Source organism: Scyliorhinus canicula, chromosome 15 (genome assembly GCF_902713615.1).
Source record: "Scyliorhinus canicula chromosome 15, sScyCan1.1, whole genome shotgun sequence".
Lineage (NCBI taxonomy): Eukaryota > Metazoa > Chordata > Chondrichthyes > Carcharhiniformes > Scyliorhinidae > Scyliorhinus > Scyliorhinus canicula.
In genome coordinates, this window is record NC_052160.1 from 30,184,640 (window position 1) to 30,208,293 (window position 23,654).

The window sequence follows — 23,654 nt, forward strand, 5'->3', positions numbered from 1 at the left end:
GCAATCCTGCAGTGCTTTACCCTGTATCTAAGGTGGATTTAAGATAATTACCAATATTTATGCATATTTGACCCTTACTTTCTTCAGTATCTTCGGATGGATTTAATCCTGCCCTGATGACTTACCAGTTTTTAAGTGCATGTGATTTACATAGAATTACTTAAGATTGCAAGAGAATATACAGTGCAGAAACAGACCATCAGCCCAACCAGTCCATTGCGGCATTTATGCTCCACTGAAGCATCCTTCTATCTTGCCTCACCTAAATTTGTCATTGTAACTCTGCAGTCTCTTCTCCCTCATATGCTTTTCTAAATTCCCCTTATATGAATGTATACTATTTACTTCAACCACTCCTGGGCTAAATCGCTGGCTTTTAAAGCAGACCAAGGTAGGCCAGCAGCACGGTTCAATTGCTGTACCAGCCTCCCCGGACAGGCGCCGGAATGTGGCGACTAGGGGCTTTTCACAGTAACTTCATTGAAGCCCACTTGTGACAATAAGCGATTTTCATTTCATTTTCATACTGAGTTCCACATTCTTGCCCTTCTTTTGGGAAACAGTTTTCCTCTGAATTCCCTATTGGATTTCTTGGTGACTATCTTATATTGATCACTCTAATTTTGCTCTTCCTCACAAGAGGAAACATTTTCTCGATATCCATTCCATCAAAACCTTTCAGAATTTTAATGAGTGCTTGAGGAATCCTCAGAGGTCAGTGGGTAGGGGAGGGGGAGGTCTGGAGGCTGCGGCGGGTTGTCTGAGAGGGGGCAGAGAGATTGGGGCGGCATTTAAAAATGAAGCCCCATTTCCTCCTGCCCATCAGTGCAAGAAATGAGGTAAGAGTGACCTCAGCGGGTCGTTCCCAAAAAAATCAACAGAGTCCCGTTTGATAGCATGCCTGCAACACAGAGGAAAATCCGGCCATACATGCTCAAAACGTTTTTTTGTTTTTTGCGCGTTAAATCGCACCCCTAGCCTCAATCTTTTCCAGATATGTATAGCCACACATTTCTGGTATTATCCTTGTAAATCTTCTCCTCATCCATACTGTGCCTCCACATTCTTTTTATAATATGGTGACCTAGGCTGCCTGCAGTAAGCATGTATGGTTTAACCAAGGTTCAATACAGTTTTAGCATAATTTCTCTACTTTTCAATTCTATCCCTCTCGAAATAAAGCTGAGCCCTTTGTTTGTTTTGTTTTATGACTTTCCTAGCCTGTGGCACAACTTTTAGTGATTGATGTATTTGCACTCTTGAGATTCATTTATCCCTCTGTCCAACCTAGACTCACACTTTCCAAGTAATAAGTAACCTCTCTGTCCTCGCGAACAAAATGTCCTACCTAACATTTATCTGTGTGGAACTTCATTTGCCAATTATTTGCCTATCCTGTAATTAGTTGAAGCCCTCCTCAATATTGACTATTGATTTTTTAAAAGATCGAAGAAAGTGGTAAAACTTGATTTTAAAAAGACCAGGAAGAATGAGCATACTTAATTTTGAAAAGAACGAGGAAAACGGAGAGACCAGTACTGCGTACTTTGTATGTTTCCTTGGCCGCAGAAAAATACTTTTCACGGTACTTTGCATGCTTTTAAATGTGAATAGCAGGTTGACACAATATGCTCCGCCTTTCATGATGCTCTGCTCCTTTCAGCCTTGTGGACGTGATTTACGGCAAATATTTACAAATGTGATCTGCACATCATGATGTGGAGGGGTCTCGAGAGGTGAAAAAAAACTTGTTGAGCTTGCTGGGGGTTGGCTGCCCGGGCCGGGGGCAGTAGCGGGTAGTGACAGTGCCAAGTTCATGGATCTCGGGATCTGGGTGGCCTGACTCAGACCGCCATTGTTGCAGTCTGTTTTTATAAATGCACTCCTTTGGGACTTCTTTCAGGCTCCTGTCTGCTCACACATCTGAGTGCTGCCTGTGCCCTTCTAAATGCTCAGAAGGCCTCTGGTCATCTGAGAGCCAACCCAGGCCACCCCTCTGGACACCCTCATATCCCAGCTGTGTCATCAAGGGCCAAGCTCAATCAAGAGCACACCAGGTGTTGGCACGCCTCAGAAATGCTGCCGTATTCCAGAGGAAGCAGGGGATCAGCAAAGCTCACTCCAACCAGAGGACAACAACACGGAACCCTCCCTGGTTCTCTGCCCCTTTCAGGGCAGAGGACTCACCAGTGACCTCCACCCCTCCGGATCATCAGCTGTCTCCTCCTGCTGAGACGGGCAGTGCTAACTGCCTCTGCCACCACCTCCCAGGTATTGTTCAGAAGGACATGTTCTTGCTGGATCCTCGCTGCTGCTGCTGCCTGCTCTGCAGCCTCCGGCTGGTCCTCTGATTTCCTCCCCAGCCTCGTCCTCCAGCCCCTGCTGGTCCAGCATCACCTCATCATCCTCGTCCTTCTCCTCCTCCTTCTTGGAGATAGCCACATGTTCTTTGTCATAATATACATCTATGTATATGATGGAGTGCAGACAGGTAGTAATTGACACACAGGATGACCAGTGAACACACAGAACACAGCAGCCAATCACCAGACAGGACATGACCACTATAAAGCCAGAGGGCACCAGTTTTCCCTCTCTCTTGGGATCCAGTCTTTGAGACAGTCAGAGCTTGTGAGCAGCAGCTAGTACAAACACCCTGTGATAGCCAGTTAGTCTGGTCAGGCTAGCCTCAGGTCTCCAGTCAAATCAGCATAGTGTCAACCCACTGTTAAGCATGTAATATGTTAAGATGTTAAATAAAATCGTTTTGCATCTCATCAAGTGTTGGAAGCTTGTCTCTCTCTACACTGCATCAAACGCAGTTCACATAGACCCAGCTTACCCAACACATCATTCTTCATCACCAAGTTCCAGCACGACGTCCCGCTGCTGTGCGAGGTAGTGAAGGGCGCAGCAGACCACCACAAAGTGGGTGACACTCCAGGCGGTGTACTGCAGTGCACCACCGGAGCGGTCAATGCATCGGAGCCGCATCTTGAGGAGTCTGATGCACCGCTCAATCACAGCCCAGGTGACCATGTGGGCCTCATTGTACCGGGTCTCCACTTCGGTCACCAGCCTCCTTACTGGCATCATCAGCCAGGTCCTCAGCGGGGGTGGAGTCCCAAGAGTCAGCCCCCCCCATCCTGGGGTGGTTCTCAAAGAGGCCGGGGATGATGACTGCCCTAGGATGTAGTTGACATGGACACTCCACAGGAAGTGGGCACACAAGTACCTGACCTTCATGTGGAGCTGTATGTTGAAGAAGTGGACACCTTTTGGTTAACATAGGGCACCCCCAGATGGCCAGGTGAGCACAGGGTGACATGCGTGGCATCTATGACCCCTGGACCGGGGCATCCCGGCGATGATAGAGAAACCTGCAGCCTGGCCATCTTGTTGGGCTTGGTCCATGTCAAAAGACAATGTCATTTTCCGCCCGGGAATTCAGGTCATTCGTGACCTGTTGGATGCACACAGGAACCTGCTCAATCCTTGGAATGGTTCAGAGCTGCAGTGACCTTGTCGGCCACTGGGAGCAGATGTCCTCTTCTTCCACGTGGTGCCAAGTCCTCGAGAACATGGCACATGTGTCACACCGTCTCCTCCGCCCATCCACAGGAATCCACTTTGATTGTGTGAAGTGCTCACTTAACTACGTTCACCAATTCCCTGTTAGCCACAGCCTTCAGCAGCACGGCCTGAGGCTTCTACAGTTGGTGGGCGTTATGGATGGTAGGTGTGGTAGACAGGCTGGGACAAGGGTTGCCCCAGAATGGATAAACACGATCCAGGTGTTGGCATTGTGATGCCATGAGCGCCCCCCCACCACCACGCACCCCGGTGAGCTTCCCCCACTCCCGCCGAGCAATCCCAGCGCCCCCGGGCTCTTTGCCTGTGAGCAAAGATGGCTACTCACGTCCTCTGCTCCCACAGAAGCCCTTCCGCTAGGTTAACATTTTTCACAAGGAGTACTAACCGGCGCCACATGTCCAGTTGCTGGGGATGCTGCTGAACAACAGGAGTCCATAGGATAAAGGGTGGCTCCCATTAATTGTATGGAAATAGGGCTTAAGTGGTGATAATTGGTTTCTCGCCATGCTATGGTGTGATCCCGATTTGCCTATGGGAACAGGTCGGTTGCATCGCAAACTGTTTGGTCTGACACCTGTGGTCCCTGGGGAGTTTCTCTCCGGGGTAACATACACTTGGGATTATTTCCGTCACTGGGGAATTGAACCCGCATGCCAGACCGACTCCACAAAAATCGGGTCACCATTTTGAAAGGGTTCCCTGATGTTGAAGTGAGTTTGAGGGTTCCCAACACCCCCAACCCATGGGCAATGTCACCCCACACACATGGGAATTAACCCACACCCCTAAGTGAGGACAACACTGCCATGGGATCACTGAGGTTCCCCCCCCCCACCCTTTTCAGGCTCTCCCACACCCTCTTTTGCCTCCACTCCCAATTCAGGACCCCCACTTTCACCCCTCAAACCTTCCAGAGGCCCCATCATATCCCCCTCATCCCTCCTTTCATGGGCATGGCCCTAGTCAGACCCTGGCCCTGTGCCACCCTGGAAGCGAGACACCCTGGCAGTGCCACCCAGACACTGGGGCAGTGCCAGGATGGCAGTGCCAAGGTGCCAGTCTTGCAGTGCCAAGCTGACTGGGTGCTAAGGGGAGAGTCAGGGTGCCACCCTGCCCTGTTCCTGACGACCCAGGGGTCTCCAGTGGCCTGAGACACCCCCCAGGTGTTGTGACGCCTCTTCCACATTTGTGTTGGCCAGGATGAATCAGCGCCCACGTGACCTCTCATTGGGGAGCCGGTGAGATAACGGGAGGCCGTTAGATCGGTCTTCCATCTCGCTACTGAGATAGAGATTGCCCTTAATTGGCCTCAATTAGCTTCGTGCCACATTGATCCTGCTGACTACGTGTCTTTGGGGGCAGCAGGGTAGCATGGTGGTTAGCATAAATGCTTCACAGCTCCAGGGTCCCAGGTTCGATTCCCGGCTGGGTCACTGTCTGTGTGGAGTCTGCACGTCCTCCCCCTGTGTGCGTGGGTTTCCTCCGGGTGCTCCGGTTTCCTCCCACAGTCCAAAGATGTGCGGGTTAGGTGGATTGGCCATGCTAAATTGCCCGTAGTGTCCTAATAAAAGTAAGGTTAAGGGGGGGGGGTTGTTGGGTTACGGGTATAGGGTGGATACGCGGGTTTGAGTAGGGTGATCATGGCTCGGCACAACATTGAGGGCCGAAGGGCCTGTTCTGTGCTGTACTGTTCTATGTTCTATGTTCTATGATCCAGATCCCGCCAATGGGAGCGGGCCAGTTAGATCCCAAACCGCTTGGCGCCCGGTGCAGTTCCTGATTTGGGCCTCTCCTGCAATTTTACCAGCCCATGTTGATTCTCGTTGGGGGTAAAGCAGCCATTAAATTGCAGCGTTAGTCTCCCAAATGGAGAATTTCATCCCACATCTGGAGTACTGTGTATTTTCAATTTCCACATTTATGAAAGGATATACTTGCAGTAGAGACAGCACGGCGAAGGTTCATTAAAGTATACTTGGAATGAGGGGGTTGTCCGAGGGGTTGACTAAATTGGGCCTATATTCTCTGGAGTGCAGGAGAATGAGAGGCGATCTCATTGAAACCTACAACAAATTTTTGAACAGACTTGATAGGGTGAACACAGAGATTGGTTCCGCTGGTTGGCAAATTAAAAATACATCACATAGTTTTAGGAATAGGAAATTTAGGATTGAGGTCAGGCGAAATTACTTCATTCAAAGAAGTGTGGATCTTTGACATTCTCTGTACCAGAGGATCATGGAGATGCGCCATCATTGAATAGGGCAGTACGGTAGCATAGGAAATTAAATTAATGAATAGATCAGTAGAGATGTAGTGGAAGACATTTAAGGAGATATTTCAGAATACTCAGAAAAGAGTAAGAAAAGTTTAGTTTAGGCAGGAGAGTTTCTTGGGAGCGTGGTAGATGAATGGTGATTGAAATTTTTCAAAGTATTTTTATGGAAGATGTTCAATTTAACAAATAACGCAACAAGACCACATATATGGTACATGTACAGCTCAGCACAACAAAAAAGTCTCAACATATATGGGTACAGAGAGTAACAGGAGAACAGTAATATAATTGGCTCAGTACAATTATTGGATTGAATTTGGTGTCTCTGTATCCGCCACCAAAGAACAAGAGAGAGAGAGAGAAGACAAGAAAGACATGAAAACATGGTAAAACAGTGCACACCTACGCATGGGACAACACGAGAGTTCAGAATCAATTTTTCACACCACATTTGGGCGCACCCAGAACATAGCTCCCTCAACTCCAGAAACACCATTGATATACTGTAACCCCCCTCCTTCTGGATGTCAGACGCAGCGAAACACCTGCAGGAGCCACATGGATTCATAAACCTTACCAGAACAAAAACAGAAAAACACAAAGAAAATGGGCTCGATTTCACCAAAAGGTTTTTAAGTGTGGCAGCAAGCAGGAACTGCTGCGAGCTTCCTGGCACTTGGCCCAGTGAGGCAGTCACCGCTGTAAAAGGTTAATTGGTCCATTTAATGAGGCCCCATGGGCCTTATGTCGCAAATGGTGGTCGTGCCAGCTGATTCCCCAGGAACGCGCTTGCCAGCCCCCTGCTAACAAGGGAGATCAGCACTTAAACCAATCCTGCACAGCCAACCTCACTCAGCCAGTAGCCATACCACTGAGAATACCAGCCCCACGATTCGGGGATGTTGACCTGGGCAGATTATTGTATGCGGTCGAGCCCATATGGGATGCCCTGTTCACCTGACGGTCTCAGATGGTCAGCAGTAGGGCAGCCTGTGCCACCTGAGATGCAGTGGCTGCAGTCGCCAGTTTGCGGAGCGTGACCAAGAGGATCAACACCCAGTGCCTAAAGAAGATCAACAACCTCCACTGGGCTGCACAGGTAAGTTGGCACCGGACTGCCGACTCCCTGCACTGGAATACGCCTGGCACCGCCTCCACCCAGCACTGTTCCGTGCCCTTGACCACCCATATCCAGCAGTGCCACCCACGCCGCCCACAATGGTGGCCACCCACTCTCCCGTAACCCACCCCACTGACAACAGGACTTCTCGGAGTCAGCACCCAGAACAGGGTGGCACGGCAGGGGATGTGCTGCTGGCAAGTGTACCGGGGCCCTCTTGCCCCAGAAAATGCCATCCTGGGGCATTAAAGGCCATGGGGCACGGTAAGCAGCAGGCTGCCTCCGCCTCTGATGTGCATCCTGGTGAGAGCACGGAAGTACTAGAGTACGTCAAGGATCATTGAGAGGGCACTGGGGGAGGGGGGTCAGTGGGACGGGTGGGGAGAGTGGAGCGGCACCATCGGGAGATTCAGGCAGTTGGGGACACCTGTAAATTATTAAAAATCGTTGAACTTGACCAATATGGTGGCTCTGGCACTTTCTTACGCAATATGAGCCGAGCACAAATCCCATTCTTCATTTCCCCGGACATGGAGGTGCTGGATGCCTCTTTCTCCCCCTTCACCTGGCACACTATGTGCAGGTGATGGCTGTACAGTAAAGTGAGCACTCAACAGACAGACACGGGTCAGACTTTGGCATTGAATGAGGAACACCGGTGATTTGATGGCCTCGTTACACTCTCGCTTAAAACCAACTCGGCCATTAAATCGAATCCAATATGTGAGAACCCCTGTTCGAGAAGGATGTTTTAGATATACCATGCAACGCCACATAAACCCAACCTCAGGCACAGTACAGAACGATCATCAATCCACATATTCCTACAGGGACGACAAGCAGCTATAAATTTGGTTTATGGCCAGTGTAGTCAGGGATTCGCAACGCGTTTAACGAGTCAGGATAAAAAAATGAAGAGCTACCAGGAGCAAAAATTCTCGGGGTGAAAAAGGACCAAGATAGAACAATGAAAATAATTAATAATAATCTTTATTAGCGTCACAAGTAGGCTTACATTAATACTGCAATGAAGTTACTGTGAAAATCCCCTAGCCGCCACACTCCAGCGCCTGTTCGGGAATACAGAGGGAGAATTCAGAATGTCCAAATTACCTAACAGCATGTCTTTCGGGACTTGTGGGAGGAAACTGGAGCGCCCGGAGAAAACCCACACAGACATGGGGAGAACATGCAGACTCCGCACAGAAAGTGACCCAAGCTGGGAATTGAACCCGGGTCCCTGGCGCTGTGAAGCAACAATGCTAACCACTGTGGTACCATGCTGCCCCATAGAGAATTATGGAATATGCATTTGGATAAAATAAAGGATTAAAAGATGAGTGGAGCCAGAACTCACGAAAATGCAGCCGGTCCCGCACTCACACCACTCCCTGTCATTGAGTATTTTTGAGACAGAAGTCGATAGAGGTCTTGCTACAATTGTACAGGTCTATAATGAAACTACACCTGGAAACTGTGTTCAGTTTATGTTCTTATGTTCCCATTTGTCAGGATTTGTGCCATTTTTGCATTTTTGGGTGTTTTTTCTTTCAATTTTATGTTGTCTTTTACTCATTACTTATCTATTGCTGTCTTTGTGACAAGTAAAGTTCTTGCCCCTAGGAGTATAAAATTATTTTTTGAATACCTCTGTTGTGGAGCAAATTGTTAAACAAAATTATCTCAGGAGACCCAGGTACAGAACAATCATTTATTAGCCAACGTGTTGGAAGAGCACGACCTCAGTGAAGGACCTCTGGAACTAACTCTGCCCGGTTGAGAAATCAAGCAATATTTATACATTGTAGGTCACATAGGCACGGCATTACTTACAGTTGAACATTGTCTGGTTCAGACTTTTACATTAAGTAGATTTCAGGTGTTCACAAGACAGAGTAAGTATTTTTCACCCTTTATCCTTCTATGGCTCCTCTGCTGAGTTTACTGTGAACAGTCTCTGCCTGATCCCATTGAAGTCAGTCTTACCTGATTCAGGAATCTTAGTTAGCTATTCTGTGTTTCAGCCTTTCCAACGCTATTGAATTTGATACGAGGATAAGAAATGGGAGCAGGGTATACCATATGGTTTCTTGAACCTATTACGTTATTCAAGACAATAATGGCTTATCTTCTGCCTCGGCTCCACTTTTGCACTCCTGATTTCCTTTGATTCCCTGAGAGAATTGGTTGCTATTCGAAAATAGTTCACACACCATTAGGTTGTAAACTAAATCTGGCTCATTACTCATTGCTAAATCAAATATTGCACTCCCCCTTGTTGGCTATAGGACATATTACTGCAGAAAACTATTCCAGTCACATTCAAGAAATTCACTGCCCGTTTGATATGTGCCAGCATGATTGTGTAAAAATCTAGTTGGGCCTGGCTAGTTCTGAATATAGTTCCAAGTCAAGATGGTGTGTGGCTTAGAGGGGAACTTGTAGTGATGTTCCCATGCATGGCATTACTGCCCCTGTTCACCGGTGGTGGAGGGAGTGAATGTTTAAGGTGGTGCAAATACATGATCCAATCCCTCAGTTTTTTTAGGTTAAAATTTCCTCCCATTAACTCTTTAATTGTCTATGGATCCTGCCAGACCAAGTGAATATTCCCATCATTTTTCCGTTTATTTAGGGCAGCACGGTGGCCTAGTGGTTAGCACAACCGCCTCACGGCGCTGAGGTCCCAGGTTCGATCCCGGCTCTGGGTCACTGTCCGTGTGGAGTTTACACATTCTCCCCGTGTCTGCGTGGGTTTCGCCCCCACAACCCAAAAATGTGCAGAGTAGGTGGATTGGCCACACTAAATTGCCCCTTAATTGGAAAAAATAATTGGCTAATCTAAATTTTAAAAAAATATATTAAGAAAAAAATTTTTTTCCGTTTATTTAAGTTTTCCAGCATCTATAGTATCTTGAAGGGCAGCACGGTGACACAGTGGGTGCCTCACGTGCCGAGGTCCCAGGTTCGATCCCAGCTGGGTCACTGTCCCCGTGTTTGCGTGGGTTTCACCCCCACAACCCAAAGATGTGCAGGCTTTGGCCATACTAAATTGCCCTTGAATTGGAAAAAATGAATTGGGTACTCTAAATTTATTTTAAAAATCTATTGTACCTTGCTTTTGTACGGGTGATGTTAATTTTATTTGGATGAACCAGCCATTGTAAGCAGTGTTGCCTAACATTTTTTAAAAAATCTTCGCTGTTATAAATAAGGTATTTTGTCTATTTAATTGGAGTTCTATGACTGACTTTTTTCAATTGGTTATCTCATTCAGAGGATGCCTGGAGAAGGGAGGATGATGGGGATGAAGTCCCTGAAGAAACAAATGCTCAGTGGAACTCGGGAGATGAAGTCAACGAGTCTCCCTTCACATACTTCAGATCCAGATCCTGCTATATGAGGAAGAGTCTTTCAGTGGATGAGCATCTGGGCTGGTTGGAGTATTCACAAGATCCTTCAGAGAACAAAATGGAGAAAGTTAAGGTCAACCTCAGAAGAAAATTTGTGAGTAAAATGATTTGTTGCTGTGGGTTGAAGCATTTGCATAGTAAAAAATTGTGTGAAGAAGAATAAAAAGTGATAAATGAGATACAGCTGCAAGGAGTCGGCGGCAGGACTAGAGCCTTCTAATTGATAGTAGGATTGGAAATAGAATAACAGCAAACAACTGATAGGCAGACACAGGCATGCGAAAAGTGCGCCAGTATATACCGGCAGAAAGGAAGGACAGGGTGAAATACCAAACAGTGCCAGTGATTGGAATAGGTTATACAACCAGAAGTTGCATTCAGTCCGCATGCTAACGGGAAAATTATTTGCCTTTTCTCCCATTCGGAAAATTAAGAATACATTTGACTGAACAAATGGGGCTGTATTTTTGTAATGCAGTTTTCATTTGACCTGTGAATTTATGGTATCGTTGCAATCATCCAGTTGAGCTGTTAAGTGTGAAATGTTCAGTGCAGCATTTCTAAATGATGTGTTGAAGTAGTTAGAGACTTGATTGCAATTAACATCACTTTTTGAGTTGCGTCATATTTTGCTCATTCACTGAGCAGTGCAGTATGGTGCTGAGGTATTGCATACTGAGTTGTGAATGCTTTGTCATTGTACTCTAGGGAAGAAGCTGATATTCTTTCAGCTGTATCTCATTCATCACTTTTTATTATTTTTCTCACAATTTGAATTATAAAAATGTTGTTAATTCCTCTGCTCACTGCACGCCGTTGAGCAATCGTTTCTCTCTAAAATTCATGAAGGAAATAACCTGCAAATAACTGGTCTTTATTCCTGCAGTGCGGACAGTTTGGGTGTATCCTATTTGCATGTTTGATGCATTTACCTTAAAACAGCTTCAAACTGAAACGATTCTGAATGAGCAAAACAATCTGTTGAGACTTGTGTGTTGATCTATGGCTGTTGCTGAATTGGAATACAAGCAATTGATTTAACGTGTATTTATATATTTGTACCACAAGCGCCACTGATTTTTCAGATAGTTAAAGATGATATCTTGATCTAGGATGCAACTTTGAAGTTATCCATTAATTCAGAAGCAATCATTAAGTTTTACTCACAAACAATATACTTTATATTCTGTCGGAAGCAAGTAGACACATTAGCTCCTGCTTGCGATTGAAGCATGCATCATTCTCTCATTAATTATAGTGAGGGGTACGTCATTTTCCAGATACTGTGTGTAAGGAATGTATCGCCATCATGCCCTGTGGTATTTTGTGTGTAACAAATATGATTTGTTGTAATATGTCATGAGTGAGTGATTAGTTCACTCTCTGAACTCCTAAGCTCCATCTCAGTGAAACTCCAGACTTATGCATTGTCTCTTTCTCAAACAAAACTTTTTTTAGCTAAGGCTTTAACATTTGAGAATTTTACTCTGAAAGGCCATAGGTAGCCTGCTGTGAGAAATAGAGAAAATGACATGCTGATGGAATGGCGTGAATGTCCTTCTGAGTTTGAGGCACATTGTTGGGACAGTGTCGAGGGAGGTTTGCTCTGGGCAGAATATTACGGGTGGTGGAGTTTCCCACCTCATCACCAGAGCAATGTTAATTGGCTGCAGGTGAGATTTCTGCCCCTCACTCAGGAGGAAGTCCAAGTGGCCTGCAGCTTTGTAGACCGAGTTACGCCACTGGGAATGCTGGCCATTGCTGGGATTACAAGTCTAAGTGTTGAAACTCACAGGACCGGGTAGGGGCCGGGCTGCGCCGTGGGGATGGAGGGAAGTCCTGGGAGTGGCTGGGAAAGGAGGGGACCTCATGATAGAAAGGCCAGAGAGGCGGCAGACCTTGGGCAAGATACATTGATCTGGAAAGGGAGCTAATGGTGGAGGCACCTTCCCTCTTTCTGGCACAAGGAAGGTAATCTGTCAGCCTTCCCCCACTCTCTCCCCTGAACTCCTCTTGCTGGCTGAAAAATTGTCCGTAGACAATAAACGGTCACTTTGTGGCCTCAATCAGTGTGAGCGCCTTCCTTGGCCTCACCAGCTCCCCTCCATAAAATTGCAGACAGGTCAGGGGAAGGGCGAGGTGACAGGAAGTCCACGCAGGGCATTTTATGAGTCCCCCCCGCCTGTCTGAAAATCCACCAGCAGGGACCATAAAATTCTGTCCCCAATTTCTAAAGTTTGCTGAAGCTGGGATTGATGGGGCAGTGCACTGACTAACATATGACCTGCACGATAGCTGTTCTGACATGGGTGTTTTGAATGTGAAGTATTCTATTTTCTAGCATCTTTGAGGCTCAGTTGTCGCCACCCTCAAGTAAGTTTTCTTTCTTCACCATCTCACAATTGCCTGTTACTTTAGAAGCTCTGAAGGATTCCACCCACTGCACTGACAGTTTAATGAAAGAAAGCAGACATATCCTGCTGCTCATGAATTAAAAATTAATTATAAGATCACCTGTGACATTGGATAGTGGCAGAATTAGTATATCCTCTTACTAATTACCAGGCTTGACAATGTCATTAGGAGACAATTAGCCTGTGGTGGATAATAAAACTGTTAGTGCCTCCGTGTAAGGTTTCAGAAAGTTGTTTAACTCATAAATAAAAGTGGTCTTCTAATTTTGGAGGAGGGGCACTGATCGCAGCTGCAGTACCACAAAAGCACAAAGCACTTAACTACTCTGCCTCCATATTCACTGCATTTGGATTTAGCAACAGCGAATACCTATATTCAAAGATCAAGGGAGAAGGAAGAGACATTTGGGACAATTGTAAAGTTATGACACGCCTTGGTGGTTTGTACCGGTGTGTACAATGAAGAAGCTGTGTTTAGGGGTAAGAATAAGCTTACAATTTTCCCTCTTTATAAAGTACTTTGATATTCCTACTTGAGGACGGTAAACATTCCCCTTACAAACGTTCTTTCCATTTTACATTGCATTGTTCCATCAGATAACTGCAGGTTGAGATCTATTTACTGTCTGGAAATGAAAATAAATATTTATTTACTGATCATTGAGTGTTGGGGCCAGCAGGCAAATGGCAACTTCTGCTATGGTGATGTACTGTTATATATACTCCAGATGATTGAATCAAATCCTGTGGTTATATTATTCTTTCATTCATATAGCCCTTGAATTGGGCGGACTAATACCAGAATCTGTGTGGGGTTGATGCAATTGATGCATTCTTTAGATTGTACAGTTGTTAAATTTCTATTTTTCAAATCTGCTTATTTTGTTTTTGAATTTTACCAGGCAAACATGCAAACTGGGGTCCAGTTTGTGAACAGCACCAGTTTACATTGAAATACTGTAGTGCCTTTCGTATAGCATAAATACAGTATCCATAGGGCAGATGACCAGAGGCTGCTTTCCCCTTTGAGTGGGGGAGAGCTATCTGGTGATGATTTAACCCGAGGATCACCGCACCTCAGGTGAAGGGCAAGGTTTAGAAGCCGGGGCCTTCATGAATAACCTCAGTCGGTACGGGAATTGAATCTACGCTGTTGTTTTGCTCTGCATCACAAACCAGCTGTCCAGCAAATTGAGCTAAACCAATCCTCGGATATAACATAAGTTATGAAGTATTTTAATAGAGTAAATAAATAGAAACTGGTTTTCATTGGAAGACAAGTTTCTTTTGAATATGTTTATTAAAAAAGTTCATAATAAACAGTTAACCAAAGTTACACAATAAGAGAACAAGACTAACAAGCAAAAAAACATATTAACTTCATCACCAAAAACTAAACTAACCAGCTGACGGTGACTAGCTCCTTAAAAAAGGCAATGAATGTCTGCAGTAGGTAGAAACCTTCTCCCCACACGCTAATGCTGTACTTAACCTTCTTCAAACGTAAGAGAGACATGAGGTCACACAACTAAGCTGAAGCACTGGGAGGAGTATAATGCCTCCATCCAAGCAGAACCTGTTTCTGGGCTGGCAACAAGGCGAAGGCTAAGATATCTGTCTGAAGCAGTGGCGATTCTGATACCCCTCAAATGGCTTTCACCCTCCCTGCTAACGACAACAGCAAGGCATCCCCCTTAATCCCCTCCACCAGTCCCGTTAAGTACCACCTGTGCATCAGTACCCAATCATGTACAACCTGAATCCCCAGATATTGGATCATAACCTTAGCAACCCTAAATGGCAAAGCCCCAAGATTTGTACTCCTCCCCAAGTCATTCACCGGGAAGACCTCACTCGTTCCCAAATTCAGATTGTACCCAGAGAAGGCCCTGAGTTTTTCCAACAAGTTCATAATTCTTCCCATGACCTCCAATGGGGCTGCCATATATAGCAATAGGCCATTGGCATACGACAACACCCTATGTTCGTTACCCCCTCCTTCACAATCCCCCACCATTCCCCTGACGCCCAGATGACAACAAAGGCACTCCTGCCTTGTTCCGCTGTGTAACCTAAAGTACTTAGAATCTATCCCATTCGTTCATACACTCGCCGTAGGGTATGCGTAAAGTAGCCCTACCCATGCCACAAACGTTGTCCTGAACCCAAACCTCCTCAAGGCCTCAAAAATACCGCCATTCAACCCGGTCAAAGGCCGTCTCCACATCCATTGACACTATAACCTCTGACACCCTGGTACCCGATGGGGTCATGACCACGTTCAATAGTATCTTAATGTTGTTCGACAGATGTCGCGCCTTCATGAACCCTGTCTGATCTTCTGACACCACCTCCGGCACACACCCTTGCAATTGCCTTGTCAGCAATTTGGCCAATTTCTTCCCATCCTTATTTAGCAACAAAATAGGCCTGTCCACACTCCAGCGGACCCTTACCTTTCTTTGGAATCAACAAAATTGAGATCTTTGCCAACGAAACCATCCAGTCCTGGCGCCTTCTTTGACTAGGACCCCACCTCCTCCACTGCCTCCTGCAACCCCAGTGACTCCTCCAATGTTTACCTCTTCTCCTCCCCCCACCTCTGGGAACTCCAACCCATCCAAAAAACACCCAGTATCTGCCTCTGTCCTCACTAGTCTCAGAACTATGCAACCCAATGCAAAAGACTCATTAATTTGCTCTGGTGCCATCACCACCAATTGTTGGGACAGCAAGCGACTAGCCTTCTAACCACACTCATACTGGGCACCCTTAACCCTACGAAGCTGACCCACCACCTTGCCTGTTGTCAGCTGGTCCAACTACCCATGCAATTCCTTCCTCTCTGCCAAAAGTTCCCTAGTCGGGGCTGCAAAATATCTGCGGTCTACCTCCACAAAACGCTCCAACAGCCTTTGCCTTTCCTCCCTCTTTGCCTTAGCACCATGGGCCTTAAAGGAAATCACCCCCCCCCCCCCCCCCCCCCTCCGACCACCGCCTTAAATGCCTCACAGAACGTGGCCACCCTGTTCTGATTAAATTCCATGTAATTCGTCTTGACCAATCGCACCTTATCGCAAAACTCTCTATCTGCCAGTAACCCTGAATCGAATCTCCACCCTCGGAGTCTGTGCCCACCCCGCCTCAAGCCTCATATCTACAGTTTGCATGATCCAAAATGACTATGCCTGCATACTCTGCCACCACCACCCCCACCAGCACCTCCTTCCCAACCACAAAAAAGTCTATTCAGGAGTATACCCTGGGAGAAAAAGGAATATTCCCTCTCCCCTCGATGCCTAAGCCTCAACGGATCAATCTCCCATCTGTTATATAAATACCTCTAACTCCTTGCTATCCCAGTCCTAACCATCAAATTGGGCCTTGACCTGTCCACCCCCGGGTCCAGCACACAATTAAATTCACACCCCATAATTAGCTTATGGGAGTCCAAATCCGGAACGGATTCTCGCAATTTCTTAATAAAATCCACGTTGTCCTAATTGGGTGCGTACACATTTACCAGAATCATCACCATCCCTGCCAACACGCCACTCACAATTACAAATGTATCCCTTGGGTCTCGTACCACCCTCAACACTATAAATGTCAGCTTTTAAAAAAAAATGTATTTTATTACAAACATGTATCAGTACAGGTTACAGCAAACAAACACCCCAGGAAACATACTTCCTAGCAATCAACTATACCGTTTGTACAGATTTTTCCCCTTTTTCATCTCCTCCCGATGAACAGCCCCTCAAACACGGTCACAAACATCCCCCACCTTTTCTCAAACTCCTCTGCAGAACCCCTTAACTCACACTTTATCTTCTCCTACCGCAGGAAGTCGTACAGGTCACCCAACCAAGCCGCTACCGTCACTCCAGCAAAATTCGCCGCCGTGCAATCAGAGAGGCGAAGGCCACGACATTGGCTTTCCTCCTCTCCATGAGCTCCGGCTTCTCTGAAACCCCAAATATCGCCACCAAAGTCACCTTTTTACTAAACAGGGTCATAACCTCTCTGGACTTTGAGTCAAACCCTGAGTGGTATGTTTGCCCAATCCACCCTCTCTTCAATCATATCTGATCCTTTACCCGTAAATGCATTTCCTGCAGGAAAATCACATCTGCCTTTAGAATTTTTTAATGTGCAAATACCCTTGACCTTTTAACTGGCCCATTTAGCCCTCAGACATTCCAAGTTATGATCCTCACCGGGGGCGTCCGACCTCCTCCTTACTAAGTTTCAGCTATCATCCCCTAATCCATGGTCCACCCAACTATTCGCTCTCCAATCCACTTAAGCCCACACAAAATGGCCACCCCCTGCATCTTCCCCTTAGTCTACCTTGGAAAAACAACTGCGCAACAACCCACCCTTGCACTGCTCCCGTTTATCGGCATATCTCACGAACATGGCAGCTCCTGCCTGGAGGCCCAAACAAAGGACTTCCAATCCACCACCATTCTCACCCATCCCATTCTACGTACTCCATCCACTCCCCTCTTCAATCCATCATGCTCCCCTCCCACCCTGCACACCTACCAAAGTGTCCAAGATAGGACAACCAACAGCCCATTAGGACCAGAAAGTGCATATGACAAACATCACACATACATACAAAAATCAGGAACATAATACAGGTGCGATAAAAACATACCCCTGACAAGTCATGAAACAAAAAAGCGTCCAAACCCTAACCCTCCCCCAGTGCATGGTCTCCAACAAAGTCACTCGCGTCTTCTGGAGTCTGAAAATAGTGTACCTTGCCCTTGAATGTTACCCACAACTTGGCTGGGTGCAACAGCCCAGACTGAACCTTGCTCCAACAGAGCGTTGCTTTGGCCCTGTTGAATCCCGCCCGCCTCATGGCCAGGTCAGCCCCAATGTCCTGATATATCCGGACCCGATTCCCCTTCCGCCCCACCTCAGATTCTTCTCTTTGTCTTCAAACTTATGCCTACACACAGTCACAGCCCGGGGCGGCTCCCCTGCCCTCGGCATCTGTCTCAGGGGCCGGTGGGCCTGATCCACTTCGGGGCCCTCTCGAATAACTTTTCATCCTCAACTTCTCAAACATCTTCAGCGTGTAGCTGGTGGCACTTGTTCCCTCCACTCCCTCCGGCAGACCCACTATGAGCAAATTCCACCATCTGGACTGATTTTTCTGCTCGTCCCCAGCACCTTGCACATACCCCCCCATCATCGACATCTCTACCTCCAGCAATACAATTAGGTCACTCTGTGCTGAGGCTGTCTTCTCCACTTTTATCGTCGCACCCTGTGCCTCCAGACCCTTCTCCACTGCAATTCCTTACGCTGTTGTCGAAATTCATCTTTAATGAAGCTCATAAGCTGCTCCATCTGCGATGTGGCCATCGAAGACGATCCAATCCCTCCACCATCTTTTCCAATAATGTTGCACCATGGGGCTCCTCCAACTCCTGAGGTAGGGCTTTCACCGACTTCTGCCAGGTCTGATACCTCGTCATTATTCCACACTGGGGGAGTATCCACTAGCTATCTTTCTCCTCCCAATTTGTAATCAAAAATCACCCATCAAATAGGCGGAAAGTTCCAAAACCAACACCACCACGCAGGAGCCACCCTGTGTGCGACCGGTCAAACTATGGCCACCACAGGACATCAGCCCCATGGAGTCTTCTGCAGTGGAGAATTTTTAATTTCTGCCTTCAGCTTCTAAATTTTTCTTTGGAACTTTTACTGGTGGCTTTCTTCTGCGTGACTTCTTCTTGAACTTTTCTTCAGGTCAGAATGTTGCTACAATTTATTTCTTTAGTTTTGTAGGATTTTTGTTTTCCTGTGCATTTTTTGCAAGGCTTGGGGGTTTTCCATTCATTGCTATCATGTTGTAAGGTTGGATACCATTTGAAATGAAAATCGCTTATTGTCACGAGTAGGCTTCAATGAAGTTACTGTGAAAAGCCCCTAGTCGCCACATTCCGGCGCCTGTCCGGGGAGGCTGGTACGGGAATTGAACCGTGCTGCTGGCCTGCTTGGTCTCCTTTCAAAGCCAGTGATTTAGCCCAGTGAATTAAACCAGCCCCTTTAGTATCTTAATGAAGTCTTCTTAGTCTTTAGTACATTAACTGTATATGTTGATTGACTGCAAAAATTATATACATATACAGTTAAGGGTTCAAGCTAGGAGCTGTCTCCAAGTGCGTGTGGTACCGTACGCAGTATCATGTTAACCCTATATGTGCCAAACCCTTATGCTTCAGTAACCAGAGGACACAGCGTTAATGCAATTGTCAAAGGAACTAGAGGGACGGTGAAGGTGAATTTTTTATTAGACGGTGAGTTGTTTATGATTTGGAATGCCCTGCTTGAATAAGTGGAGTAAGAAAATTCAATAATAGTTGAAAAGGGAATTGGATAAGTACTTGAAAAGGAGAAATTTGCAACAATATGGGGAAAAAGCGCAGGAGAATGAACAAATTAGATAGCACTTTCAAAATAACTAGTACATGCACTGGTGGATTGAAGGACCCTGCGCTGTACAATTCTATGATTTCAAGTTATTGAAAGAATAGTCAAAGGGAGATTTTGTGGAGACTTTGAAGATGGAGAATGCCGCAACACAATTTGTAATGTGTTGGCCGGAAATTATAGGCCATGACCCTGATGATAATATGCATTCACCTGAGGAAGGAGCAATGCTCCGAAAGGTAGTGTTTGAAACAAACATGTTGGACTTTAACCTGGTGTTGTAAGACTTCTTACTGTGCTCACCCCAGTCCAACGCCCGCATCTCCACATCATGGATATGTTGGGTGGCAAGGGAAACGGTATTCACCACTAGAATGGAGCTGCAAATATAAAAGCTGTGTTGTGGAATGTAGGGCTGAAGAGAATTGCAGAGATATACAGAGCATGCATGCTAGTTTTCGTCATTTCAAATTGTCTGGGGCACGGTCACTGTATCAAGCATTTACTGACAAAATTTATTATGGATGCTGTTTCTACATAGAGATCTCAGAATAATAGATGCACATGCAAAAAAATAAGACTGAATAATCAGTAAAAGGAATTGCCCAAATAACAAAAGCAATACTACATGTTACAAATATCCGAAAACTTCCTTTTCAGTTGAAGAAAAATGTCTTCTACAGAGATCTAATTCCACCTGCATTGGTTGGATAGAACAAAGCCACCCTTAATTTACATGTTTTTGAGCTTTTAATGGGATTTGCACGTTCGAGCAACACAAACCTCTAGAACATTTGGTACTTCAGTGGGAGGATACTGGACTGTACACTCCAATTTGATGTTCTGTGGAAATGCAAAGTTGCCTCTTTTGCTTCAGTTTTTAGAAATACCGTGATGCCTTTCAAATACATTAAATTATTTTGTATCTGATTATCTAGCATGAAATTTCATGTGTTTCTCTGGTCTCACTGTATCTCCAGCAGATCTCCATTGGAGTCTCCAGGAAACCGATCAAAGGGTTTTTCATTGATTTTTCTGGGGTTCCCACTAGAAATATGATGGAAATCAACAGAACCTGCAGGACTTCAGAGCCATAATGATTAGGTCAGTAAATGTCAGTGTTTTTGCTCTGAGCAAGATTCCAAAAGCAGCAGTGCGATCAGTGGATAGTCGATTGCAAGTGGAATGAGTGTTGGCCAGGGCATTAGATAACAGTTTTGCCATGGGACTTACAGAATCCCGCTGAACAGGCATTTGGGGTTTTGGTTGAATTTCTCATCTGTCAGACACTGTTTCTAACAATACAATTACCTCAAACTGCATGGAGATATTAATCTAGAATCTCTAACCCAGGAACGGAACGTGAATCAGTAAACCTTTGACTCTGAGAGTATGCCAAGTGTGCCAGATTGAGACTGGATCCCAGAGATTTGTTTCCATAACTGAAGGTGAAATAAGGCAGGGGGTGAAATGGGTCAACAAGAGTAGTGCAAAATGAGCTGATAGTGAAATGGCTGCCCATTGTACACCATGCCTGATTGCCAGTGAAAAATAAAGTGTGGGTGCACTGTATGTTCTATGTTCTAAAATCAACTGTTGATTTACGATCAGCCCATTTTGCATAGCTGACATTGACTAATCTCGCCTCTAGATCAGAGATTCCTAAATTTTACTTAATTCCCTTCCCCCACTTCCAGTTCTACCATCTGCCCACACACCCCTACCAATCTATAGTTTTAATATTGTAACCCTTTCCAGCACTGTACAAAATGTACAATTTATAATACACATATATTTACAGTTTAGGATTAATAGCCACTTGCTATTAATGTGGTGGATGAGGTTGTTTGCTCAAATGTAATTGTGTAGACGTTTGTCTCGGGACATAGTAGAAAACTGCCATTATTTGTTTGACATCCTGTTACATATATGCAGTGTCTGATATTCAGTTCCATTGATGTTCATAATTTTTGGAGTGATAGGTGATTGAGTCATAATTTGCTCAGTAAATTAGGCATTGAAGCATCATGGCAAATATTTCTGCACTCCTTGGTTGGGTGGCAAAACTTTGGTAAGCCCCCTGTACATATCCAGGAAGCCTCTCCCCATGTTCCTGACCATATGTCTATATATATTGCAGCGGCAGCTGAGCATTTAAAATTGCCTGAGACACAGTCAGAATCATTGGAAATGGCAAGAAGTCAATTACAAATCAAGCGGTTTGAACATGAAAAAGAATTAAAGCAGCTTGAATACGAAATGAGGGAAAAAGAAAAAATAGCCGCAGAACAAAAAGAGAGAGAAGAAAGGGAAAAAGAAAGAATATCCCCAGCAGAATTAAAAGAAAGAGAAAGAGAGGTACAGATCAGCGAAAAAGAAAAAGAGAGAGACTTTGAACTTCAGAAAATGGCCATGAAGCATGACTGTCAGTTAAAATTGGCGGATGTAAAGAGAAACGTACAGTCTGAGGACAGTGATGAGGATAATGAGCATGTGCGTCATAGTCGAAGGCTTGGTGGGATCTATTTAAATCTGTCCAAGCATTGCAAAGGTTTGATGAGAAGGAGGTAGAAGCCTTTTTCATTTCATTTGAGAAGGAAGCTAAACAGGACATGTGGATATTACTGATTCAAACAAAGTTGGTAGGTAGAGCTAGTGAAGTGTTTGCATCACTATCAGAGGAGGTATCTGGGATGTATGAGGACGTGAAAACATCCATCCTTGGTGCATATGAACTAGTGCCTGAAGCCAACAGGCAAAGGTTTAGAAATTTAAGGAAAGAGCCTGGCCAGACATACATGGAGTTTGAAAGGATCAAACAAGAATAATTTTGATAAGTGGATAAAGGCTTTGAAAATAGACCAAACATCTTAGAGAAATTAAACTGTTGGAGGAGTTTTAAAATTCTATTCCTGATGTAGTGCAAACTCATGTGGAAGAGCAGAGGGTTAAAACTGCAAGATTAACAGCAGAAATGGCAGATGATTATGAATTAGTTCATAAATCAATGTTTGGTTTCCAACATCAGTTTCAGCCTGTGAGGGATGGAAACTGGGGAAAAGAGAAATATTCAAGTGGTAAAGGTAAAGGCAATCTGATGGGAGGTAATAAGGAGAGTGTACCTCAGATTAGAAAGGAAATCCAGGAGGGTGGAAGAGAAATTAAGAGTTTCAGATGTTTTTACTGTAATAAACTAGGCCATGTAAAGTCACAGTGTTGGTGGTTGAAGAAAAGCACTGGGAAGGCTGATGTGGTAAAACAGGATAAGACAGTGGGATTTGTTGGAGTGGTAAAGGAAAGCCCAATTGAAGCAAAGAAGGTGCAAAAGATTGTACAGCCTGATCAAGAGGTGATTGATAAAACGGTGCCATATCTCTTTAAATAATTTACTTGTGTGGGGAAAGTTTACTCATGTGTATGGGAGAAGTAGGTAAAAAAGTCAGAATTTTAAGAGATACGGGAGCTAGTCAATCTTTGATGGTAAGAGATGAGGAGTTATGTAGTTTGGGAGGAACATTGCCAGAAAAGGTGGTAATATGTGGAATTCAGGGTGAGAAGAGTAGTGTTCTATTATATAAGGCAAGATTAGAAAATCCAGTGAAGAGTGGTGAAGTGGTAGTAGGAGTAATAGAGAAATAATCTTGTCCAGGAATACAGTTTATCTTGGGTAATGATATAGCTGGATCGCAGGTGGGAGCGATGCCTAATGTGGTTGATTATCCAGTGGAAAATCAAACAACTGAAGTGTTGATGATGGATAGAACATAGAACAGTACAGCACAGAACAGGCCCTTCGGCCCTCAATGTTGTGCCGAGCCATGATCACCCTACTCAAACCCACGTATCCACCCTATACCCGTAACCCAACAACTCCCCCCTTAACCTTACTTTTATTAGGACACTACGGGCAATTTAGCATGGCCAATCCACCTAACCCGCACATCTTTGGACTGTGGGAGGAAACCGGAGCACCCGGAGAAAACCCACGCACACAGGGGGAGGATGTGCAGACTCCACACAGACAGTGACCCAGCCGGGAATCGAACCTGGGACCCTGGAGCTGTGAAGCATTTATGCTAACCACCATGCTACCCTGCTGCCCATATGGTCAGCTGGGATGTGCTGGGATTTTTCCGGATTGTGTAGTAACAAGATTGCAAAGTCACAGGTTAAGACGAGAGGAGAAATCAAAGAGTGAAGATAAATTTGAAGTTCAATTATCAGAAACAATTTTTGATCAGATGGTTGGAAAAGAACAGGTGGAGGATGAGTCGGATAGTTTTAGTTCAGGAGAACTGGCGGAGTTACAACAGAGAGATATGAAAGCGTACACGGAGGAGGAATCTGAGTGTATACCCGAATGTTATTACCTTAAA

The 23,654-nt window shown here is 45.4% G+C and overlaps 1 protein-coding gene across 1 annotated transcript in view; it reads left to right on the forward strand.

The window, feature by feature from the left end:
- The window catches only part of LOC119978398 (ankyrin repeat and fibronectin type-III domain-containing protein 1-like), a 1,132,713-nt gene that overhangs the window by 241,770 nt on the left and 867,289 nt on the right, over window positions 1-23,654 (forward strand). Inside the window, exon 4 of the mRNA XM_038820019.1 lies at window positions 10,270-10,499. Coding sequence (XP_038675947.1) covers window positions 10,270-10,499 — 230 coding nt within the window. The remainder of the gene's footprint in view (window positions 1-10,269; window positions 10,500-23,654) is intronic.